General features: G+C 48.3%; 1 protein-coding gene across 1 annotated transcript in view; it reads right to left on the minus strand.

Moving 5' to 3' along the window:
- Positions 1–10,158, minus strand: part of LOC121271498 (excitatory amino acid transporter 2-like) — a 36,340-nt gene extending 26,182 nt beyond the window's left edge. Inside the window, exons 1-2 of the mRNA XM_041177481.1 lie at positions 10,032–10,158; positions 1,149–1,301 (exon numbers count right to left, since the gene is read on the minus strand). Of these exons, the coding sequence (XP_041033415.1) occupies positions 1,149–1,301; positions 10,032–10,158 (280 nt within the window). The remainder of the gene's footprint in view (positions 1–1,148; positions 1,302–10,031) is intronic.
- Positions 10,159–10,754: the final 596 nt, after the last annotated feature.

A 10,754-nucleotide genomic window follows, 5' to 3' on the forward strand; every position in this document is an offset into this window, starting at 1 on the left:
TCAATCCATGCCAATATATTACCCCCAATCCCATGTGCTTTAATTTTACACACTAACCTGATATGTGAGACTTCATCAAATGCTTTCAGAAAATCCAAATACACCACATCTACTGGTTCTCCCTTATCTATCCTGCTACTTACGTCTTCAAAAAACTCCAGTAGGTTTGTCAAACATGATTTCCTTTTCATAACTCTGTGTTGACTTTGCCTAATCCCTTTGATATTTTCTAAGTGTCCTGTTATCACATCCTTTATAATAGACTCTAGCATTTTCCATACTACTGAGATTAGGCTAAGCGGTCTGTAATTCACTGTTATCTCCCTCCCTCCTTTTTTAAATAGTGGGGTTACATTTGCCACCCTCCAATCTGCCAGGACTGTTCCAGAATCTACAGGATTTTGGAAAATGACAACCAACACATCCACTATTTCCATGGCCACCTCCTTTAGTACCCTGGGATGTAGATTATCAGGTCCTGGGGATTTATCATCTTTCAGTCCCATTAACTTCTCCTGCACTATTTTTTTAGTAATACTAATTTCCTTCAAATCCTCCTTCTCACTAGACCCTTGGTCCCCGAGTATTTCTGGGAAGTTCTTTGTGTCTTCCTTTGTGAAGACAGAACTAAAGTAGTTGTTTAATTGCTCTGACACTTGGCCTCCACAGCCTTCTGTGGTAGAGAATTCCACAGATTCACCAACCTCTGACTGAAGAAATTTCTCTTCATCTCAGTCCTAAATGGCCCACCCCTTTTGTCAGATTGTGACCCCTTGTTCTAGACATGCCAGGCAGAGGAAACATCATCCCTGCGTCCAGTCTGTCCATCTCTGTCAGAATTTTATACGTTTCAATGAGATCACCTCTCATTCTTCTAAAGTACATTGAATACAGGCCTGGTCGGCCCAATCTCTCCTCATACGACAATCCTGCCATTCCAGGAATTAGTCTGGTGAACAGTCAGGTAATGCATTCCATAGCTGAATAGCCCGCATGTTCGCAGCTGAAGAGTGAGTAAGGTACAGGGTGGGGCATGGGTAGCATCTGCTGCATTTCCAGAGCTATTACTCTGTGAATCAGCAACTACAGGAGCAAGAAAACGATGCAAGCTGACAATATTGGTGGGATCGATGCTAGTGTTTTCTCACCTGAGATTAGACTGGAGATGATAAGCGGGAGAATCAGCATCTTCAACATCCGCATAAGGATATCACCAGGGAAGGACACGAGGAGGAGAAAGTTGGGGCCTAGATCAGGCACCATGCGCAGGAGACTCCCAAACACTGCACCTAGGATCACACCTGAAGCACAACAGATTAAAACTAGGATCAGTTCTCAAGTACTAAACACAGACACACACACACACATACACACAGACTAGAGAAAGACTTGCATTTATGTAGTGCCTTTCACAAGCTCAGACCATTCCAAAGTGCCAGAAAAGTATTTTTTGAAGCGTAGTCGCTGCTATAATATAGAAAACACGCTAACCAACTTGCGCACAGCCAGCACCCACAAACAGTAATGTCATAATGACCAGAATAATCTTTTTAGTGATGTTGGTTGAGGGATATATTTTGACCAAGACACTAGGGAGAACTCCCCTGCTCTTCTTAGAGATGTTGTCCTAGCATCTTTTAGAGCAGAATGGGTGTCGGTTTTAATGCCTCATCTGAAAAGCAGTGCCTCTGACAGTGCAGCACCCCCTCCTTATTGCAGGGGTAGTGCAAGCCTCGAGGGTGGGGCTTGAACACACGGGCCTGAATTTATAGCTCGGTGGGCGGGTGCAATTGGCAGGGCCCGGGATCAGGCGGGGAATGGACTGCCGACCGTGGTTTCACTCTGGCCAGTTAACGGCCAGCCAGAGTGAAGCGTGCGCTGCCGGGGTGGAGTGGGGGGGAGGTGGGAGGAGGGCGGGCGATGATGTCAATGCAGGCATGAGCGAGCGCTGGCAGAAAGCTCCCTAAGGGCTGGAAAGCAGCCTCAGGGAGCGGAAGGCCCGAAACCCAGGAAATAAAGTTTTTAAAATCGGGAGAAAAAATGTCCAAGCATCACAGTCAGGGACCTGAACATGTGGGTTATAAAAGCGCGGTCCACAGATTTCCATTTTTACTTTATTTAATAACGGAAACCTCAGCCCGCCCTTGGATGAGGTTTGCTGAGAAATGCAAAGGCCACCTGACCGATTCACCCGTCCGCCAACAGACAATTGCGCTGTTAGTGGGATTAATTGCCCTCTTAACAGTTGGCGGGCTTGCTTCCGGCTTTTGCGCGAGCGTGGGAAGATGTCGGGACGCTCGCTCGCCCGACGTCATCTAGCGCGGTTTCACGCCCATTCAGATCAGGCCCCTTCCAGCCCGAATCAGTGTAAAAATTCTGCCCGTGATCTTCTGACTCAGATGTGGCGGTGCTGATACCATCCACCTTATAACAAAAAGTGCCCTGACATTTGCCTCAGCTTAGAGTAGATCCTTCGGAGATCCAATCTGATTCTTAAACCTGCTTAATGAATAGCAAAGAGATTCACCCTTCAACGATTTAAGTTTGCTGGAGTTGGTAGATTTGTGACACTCAATGGCTTTGAGTCGACCATCTTTTCTTCTCTTCAAATGCCGAGCAGAGGTTGATTAAAAGAAAAGCCAACAACAGCCGTCCGAGGGATTTGCTCCCACTTTAATTTCTTATTTACCTCGGATTTACGCAGGAACATTGCAGTCCTAATGAAATTCCAATCCCTTCTGATCAAGAAGCAATTATGAGATCATCAAAGAGGTCAAAGGAAGCATGAATTAATGGAGTGCTCTCTGTTTCAAGAGGAAACATGTGATGCTGCCTTGGGTTCAATTCCATCTGTAATCTTCTTTTAAAGAGCAGCTCTACTCTTGAAAATTGCAACCTAATCTTCAACATTAAAAAGGGAGATGTCTGTACAATGGCTGGCAACTCTCAGCCCATATTTCACTGTGGTATCTTTACACTGACTGATGTCTCTCAGTCCCTCTCTCTCTCAGTGAGATATCTGTACACTGACTGCTGTCGCTCAGTCCCTCTCTCTCTGAGAGATATCTGTACACTGATTGCTGTCGCTCAGTCCCTCTCTCAGGGAGATATCTGTACACTGACTGGTGTCTCTCAGTCCCTCTCTCTCTCAGGGAGATATCTGTACACTGACTGGTGTCTCTCAGTCCCTCTCTCTCAGGGAGATATCTGTACACTGACTGGTGTCTCTCAGTCCCTCTCTCTCTCAGAGAGATATCTGCACACTGACGTGTTGCTCAGTCCCTCTCTCAGGGAGATATCTGCACACTGACTGGTGTCTCTCAGTCCCTCTCTCTCTCAAGGAGATGTCTGTACACTGACTGGTGTCGCTCAGTCCCTCTCTCTCTCAGGGAGACATCTGTACACTGACTGGTGTCTCTCAGTCCCTCTCTCTCTCAGGGAGATATCTGTAGACTGACTGGTGTCTCTCAGTCCCTCTCTCTCTCAGGGAGATATCTGTACACTGACTGATGTCTCTCAGTCCCCTCTCTCTCTCAGGGAGATATCTGCGCACTGACTGGTGTCTCTAATCCCTCTCTCTCAGGGAGATATCTGTACATTGCCTGGTGTCTCTCAGTCCCTCTTTCTAAGGAATATATCTGTATACTGACTGGTGTCTCTCAGTCACTCTCTCTCAGGGAGATATCTGTACACTGACTGGTGTCTCTCAGTCCCTCTGTCTCTCAGGGAGATATCTGTACACTGACTGGTGTCGCTCAGTTCCTCTGTTTCTCAGGGAGATATCTATACACTGACGTGTTGCTCAGTCCCCTCTCGCTCAGGGAGGTATCTGCACACTGACTGGTGTCTCTCAGTCCCCTCTCGCTCAGGGAGATATCTGCACACTGACTGGTGTCTCTAATCCCTCTCTCTCAGGGAGATATCTGTACACTGACTGGTGTCTCTCAGTCCCCTCTCGCTCAGGGAGATATCTGCACACTGACTGGTGTCTCAGTCCCTCTTTCTAAGGGATATATCTGCATAATGACTCTCAGTTAACCCCTCATTGAGATCTCTATAAAATGACTGACGTTCCCTGCATCCTCCTTTTGACTTAACCCAGCAAATAGGCCGGGAGACCGGGTTAGGTCTCCACTGCTGCATTCTGGGAAAGGCCCAGTGTCCTCCTGAACACGGGAGAAAAGTTGAGTGTTGGACAACGTTGGAGAAGGAAGCCTTCCACTTTACCTTGTAATAACTGCACCTATTAACCTGCAAATGTGAGGAGCTCCTCTCATCACCACCCGCCCCCCCACCGCTTTGAGATGTCAGGTGTGGCCCCGCGGGTAGCAACCCTGAAGCTTGTAGGTTCAAGTCCCACCCCAGAGATTCAGGCACAGAATCCAGTCAGACTCAGCCTGTGCGGCACTGAGTGTTGGAGGTGTCACCTTTCAGTTCAGACATTAAGCTAAGGCCCTGTCTCCCCATCAAGTAAAACGTGGCACTACTTTGAAGAAGAGCAGGCAAGTATTCTGATGTCCCAGTCAATATATTGTCGTTGATTCGCAGATAACATTTATTCAGGGTGGCAAGTTTACGTCATTGGGTCTTCATGTGAGTGAACAGGACGATTTTCCAGCCGAATATGGGGCAGAGCGTCCCACAAGGGATTTGCTTCCCTTTCCTTTCCTGCTGCTGCTCTGCCTCATCATTAAGATGCTTGACTCAGAGCGTGATGCAGCTTAAAGGATAAGTTGTCGCCATTCTGAACGATTGGTAGCGAGCTCCTGCTGCTCATTAATGTCAATGCTGCCGTACTTCAAGGAGAACTTCAGAGTGTCTTTGGAGTGTTTTCTCTCTCTCCCCTGGAACACCGGCCATTTGAGACTTGGGAAAACGGGACCTGGTGGGAGAAGTGGTTTTCGGCCATCCGGTCAGTGTCCAGTCCATCATAGTTGATTTTGTAAGAGTTTTGCTTCAAGAAGGACGCTAGCGTTTGTCCGATGGTCCTCCCATTGAATCTGGAGGATGCGGCAGAGCCCCGGTCAATATATATCCCTCAGCAAACATCAGTAAAACAGATTATCTGGTCATATTACACATTTGTGGAGCATAAACTGGCTACCATGCTTTTACATTACGACAGTAATTACACTTCAGAAATACTTCATTGGCTATGAAACGCTTTGGAACATCCTGAGGTTGGGAAAGGTGCTATATAAATGCAAGTTCTTTCCCATTTTCCCCCTAGAACCATTCAAATTACTGCATTTTCCCCCTCTACCCCCAACAAAGGGAAAAACCAGTGAGAAATAAGGACTGACAGTCCACAGTATGTCATAATCCACGCTCCATACATTCACAGCCGCAACAATAAAACCAAACCGTTCCAGGAATTTCAACCGGATTAAGAAATCAAACATACCCTTGTTATATTTATCTCGCAGTTTCATTGCAAACTGCCCTACATTTGAGGAAACCACAAGCTTAATTCTACAACAGAAGTGTTTAACTGTGTGATGCAAACATAATAGAAACACAATAATATGCAGACACAGTGTTAGTCAAACAGAACAATGAGCCACTACCATCTTTTAAAGAAAACTGCAGAAGCCATGTGCCGCACACACATGTATGCACACACACATACACGTATGCGCAAGCGCGCGCACACACACACACACACACACACACGTGAGTTCCAGACTGGAATAGATACAGAAAATATTCAGCCAGTCTGGCAGCATCTGTGGAGAGTGAAAGAGAGTTTAAAGTTCTGAGTCCGACATGACTCTTCCTTTTCTTCGGATTCTGAAGAAGAGTCATATGAGACGTGAAATGTTAACTCTGTTTCTCTCTCCACAGATGCTGGCAGACCGGTTGAGTTTTTCCAGCACTTTCTCTTTTTAAATCAGATTTCCAGCATCCGCAGTGTTTTGCTTTAGTTTTAGTGTTTCAGACTGGAATCTATTCAAGGGATTTGGATGGTTTATATATAGAAGAACAGATTACCAGGAGTGAATTCCAGTTTGGTCGAGGGATTTGGATGGTTTATATATATTCGCAACCAGATAGTCATAAATCATGTCAAATCCACACTAAACCAAACCTTCAAAACATTACACGAAATGTCAACCAGTTAACTGAAGACATATTTTTCTCCAACGTTTTTGAAACAGAGAGAAGGAACCGTGTGGACAGAAGACTTGTTCTTAGGAGGGTGGTACAATCTCTTGCCCACTAAGGTGTCCATATGCCCAGCAGCACAAGGGGCGAAGACGTATCTCATTGTATCACACACTCCGCTATAACCCAGTTTGAAGAAAAAGCGTAATCTATTTAATTAGCAATAATTAAGGGCTGTAATTTTCACAGGATTTTGGAGGGAAATATGGCCTAACTGTGATGTCGCCTGTTTAGGGGACCAGGTGTTAGGGGTTAAATGAATCCCAGCCAGATAGTGAAGTATGAAACTGGACACACATTTTTTTCTTGATAGTAGATTAATTCAAAGAATGCAGCATTAGATATCTCTGCCTCTTGCCAGCACCCCAGTGTCCCAGCAGTCCATTTTTTATACTTGCTCAAGATACTTAATCAATACCCTCTACCTGTATATCCTTAACCTTAGCAATGCAATAACATTAACATTAGAGCCCTTATTTGCATATGCAAAGAGACTTAGTGCCTGATTCAGATGTGGGTCCTGGATGCCTCACTTTATGCCCATGTCGATTTGGCAGATGGCGCACTTACCCAGCTCAGAATGCGGTGAAATGTTCCGTCCGCCACACTGGATGCTTTAGTGCCTATTTTTAGCCTGTAACATGGACACAGTGTCCAGGCTAACCACAAGCAGGATCTCTGAGGTCTCCAGATGTAACATTATTCCACTTCCCTACCAATCATTTGAACCTTACCATGATATAATCACTGGAGGCATCTGGAAACAGGCAGAAGTCAATCTTTCTACATGATATGCAGAATAAGGCACTCTGGAGCATCTAACAAGGTGCAAGCACATCTCAGGGATCTCTTGTTCTCAGTGAAAAACACTCCTGCTTCACACTTGTGGTTTGCGAGGTATCACTGCTTCTCAACAAGGTTGAAATGATGTGTTATTACAGATCTATTTGAGCCATCTGAACAAACCCAGGGAGTTCTCCTTTTGCCTGTGACCACCCCCACCCTCACCCACCAGCTCCCTCCCTACCCAGCACCAACATCACCCTCCCCACCCACTGCTGACCTCAACCTCGCCTCTGTCACCGCAGAGGGAGCAGCTGCCCACAGGAGGACAGCCAAAGCAAGCCAGGGCCCTCCAGGCCTCAGCTCCCCAGAGGACCCACACCAAAGCCATCAGAGACAACAGAGCCAACCATTGCGCAGGCTGTCTCCACCCCTGCTGCGGATGTCAGGGCAGCGCCTAGAAGAGGTTCTAGGCCTAGAAAAGTTAAGAAATTCTGATCACAAGTGGTTGCATGGGTGAACACATTTTGTCACTTAATAATCCAAAACTATATTCACTTTCACCGGATGATGTGCAATGTTGTCCTTCAGCTTCATTGACAGGTTTCGTGAGTCCTCCTCCTGCATCCCCCCCTCCCCCGTGAGCAGTTCAACTACATGCAACCAGAGACCATGAGTGATTCTTGGGGGAGAAAAGCTTATGTAGCGGGGTCTTTCGGAGCCTTGTGCAAGCGCTCTCCCACACACGCGGAGCCTTCATCCATCACACTCATCTCTCTGTCCCGAGAATCTTCAATGCTGCCTGCTGGCGTTCTCTTTCAGTTGTGCCTCGGAGCTGACCTGCATCTCCGCCTGCCCAATGACTGCGCTCCCATGCAGCACCTCTGCCCGTCTGACATGAGGCTCTGCTCACTTTCGATTTGAGAAACATGGTAACTGTCAAGTCTCTCTCTGATCAGCTCCCGCACCCTTTCCCCTCCCCTGGTCACCCATGTCCTTTCCCCTGTCACGTCCACCCGCCTGGCAACACCTTCCACCTTCCTAACGTTACCCTATAGCCCAAACCCTTGTAATTCCAGGAAGTCCAGGTTAACGTTCATGTTCCCTACCTTCCTGAAAATCCCACCCCCCATCCACATTGACCACCCTGACCTCCTCCTTCCCACCCCCAGAGTCTGTGTTTGCCTCCGTGTCCCCAACAATCACTTTCGCTGTCCCTTCTACTGGTATGGATACACCCTCACCCTCCCACCCTACTGGCTCCCTCTGCCCCCTCTCACACTCACCATTCCCTCCTACCACACCCACCCTGAGTTCACTCCCCAGGAGGCAGTCATTGACTCCACAAACCCCTCCCTTGCATGTTCACCTGGACATTCCACCACCCCCACCCCCAACGCCTTCCCCCACCCGGCCACCTTTACCCCTCTGAACTCTCTCCTCCCCATAGAGACCTTCCTCCTCCTCCCAGGCATGTTCCCCCCTCCGATCCCCTTCCCTTACACCTTCCTCTCCCCTTACACCTACCTCCCCACTTGCAGCACTCTCCCCATCACACCCTCCTCCCCCCCACCCCCGCCAACCTCTCGTACTCCCTCCTCCTCTCTCCTACTGGGCACCCTCCTTCCCCCTCCCAACATCTCCGCCCCACCCCCCCCTCCCCCCACAACACCTTACTCCCTCTCCTCCCAGCCTCCCAACCTCACTCTCCTCCCGGTACACATTCCGCTCCCACTCACACATAGGCCTTCCTCTCTCCCTGCCCCGTTCGCCAATCCTCTGCACCAGCCCATGGCCTAGACCGTGAAGTTCTGAAGCATGAGACCATGAAAGGTGGTGCGAGCCCAACGTGAGGCCCGAAGCCTCAGCGAGGTCAAAGCTGCTGCGCGGAGGCTTCCCACCTCCCACGGGCCTCTTCGGGGAGGAGCCATGTGCGCGAGGATCCACCCAGCGTGCGATGCACGTGTTCCTCCAGGGTCCGGTAGCTGTGGAGCCCCGGCACCTTCTTCCTCAGGGATATCCACGACCTGAGCAAGGCCCTAACGGTGAGACCCGGCCTCTGCACGTCACTCTTGTCCAGACGCGTTCCGGGCTGGCGTCTTTTCCCGCCGGCATAACGGTAAATTGGGAGTGGTGGGTGGGGGTGGGGGGTTGGGGGGGGGTGGGTGTGGGGGGGGGGTGCGGGGACACACAATTCCAGTCAGGCCTCACTTTGCATCCGATTAGCAGGATGTAAATCGGGTTCACACCGGCCTCCAGCGGGATTCGCGTTCCGCCATGTTGGGCACCACCGGATGATCCCGCTGTGATTTCACTCCGGTGCGAAACTGATTTCTGCCCCGCACGCCAAATTGTCCCACCCACTCCGGCCACCATGACCCCCGCCACCAACAGGAGTGGACGATTCTGGCCAGAGGCTTTGCGACATGCTTTAAGTGCCCTGAAATCTGTTCTATAGATACATGTTCTTTCATTCTATAGCTTCTGTGGTACATTTTAGCACCTCGGTGTCACTTATGGCTCGGTGGGTAACACATACTTGAACCCACAACCTTCTCATGTAGGAACAAGTCCTACTGCAGAGACAGGAACCCACGATCCTGGCTGATCCACCCCAACGCAGTACTGAGGGAGTGCTGCACTGTTCACAGTGCTGTCTTTCCAATGAGAGGGCTTGTCTGCCCTCTCAGGTGTTAAGGACCCTGTGGTGCTATTTTGAGTAGGAGCAGGGGAGTTCTCCCCAGTCCCCTGGCCAATACTCATCCCTCAATCAACATCACTAAACTAAATTATCTGGTCGTTATCACATTGTTGTTTGTGGGAGCTTGCTGTGCACGTTTCTTACGTCACAACAGTGACTAAACTTCAAAAAAAGAGTACTTCGTTTGCTGTGAAGTGCTTTGAGGCATCCTGCAGCCATGAATGGTGCTTCATAAATGTAGGTCTTTGTAGTGTGTCACATCCCAGCTCTTGTATTATCTACTTTGAGAACAAGGGGGTCCTGTGCATATTCCCTCCCCTCACCTGTATCAGGGGTTCGGAGCTGAATCATAAAAATAGATTTAGTGGCGATGCAGTCTTACCAAGAACGGTCAACAGGAGCAGGAGATTTCTTTCCAGCCAAGTGCAGTGCTTCGAGAAAGGAGGTTTGGGCAATTCATCCAGGCTTGGGTGACGGTCTGGGATATGAATGTCTGATTGGTTCGTCATCTCTGTAAATGCGCTGAAAACTGGTCAAAAAAAGAAACATAGCATTGTAGTAACTTACTGACCCACATCCTCACTGCACAAACACAGCCCACTTCCCTCAGTGTAACATTGAGTAACTTTCCCCACACCCCTCAGGGTGAAAGAAGGGAGGGAGAAAACAGCAAATTACAGACCGGTTAAACTAACGTCAGTAGTAGGGAAAATGCTAGAGTCTATTATAATGGCTGTGATAACAGGACACTTAGAAAATATCTACGAGATTAAAAAATGTCAACATGGATTTATGAAAGGGAAATCGTGTTTGACAAACCTACTGGAGTTTTTTGAGGATGTAACTAGCAGAATAGATAAGGGAGAACCAGTGGATGTGGTGTATTTAGATTTTCAGAAAGCATTTAATGAAGAGGTTAGCATGTAAAATTAAAGCACATGGGATTGGGGGTAATATATTGGCATGGATTAAGAATTGGTTAGCAGACAGGAAACAGAGAGTTGGAATAAATGGGTCTTTTTTGGAATAGCAGGTGGTGATTGGTGGGGTACTGCAAGGGTCAGTGCTTGGGCCCCAGCTATTCACAATATATATATCAATTATT

The sequence above is a fragment of the Carcharodon carcharias genome, chromosome 31 (assembly GCF_017639515.1).
Source record: "Carcharodon carcharias isolate sCarCar2 chromosome 31, sCarCar2.pri, whole genome shotgun sequence".
Classification (NCBI taxonomy): domain Eukaryota; kingdom Metazoa; phylum Chordata; class Chondrichthyes; order Lamniformes; family Lamnidae; genus Carcharodon; species Carcharodon carcharias.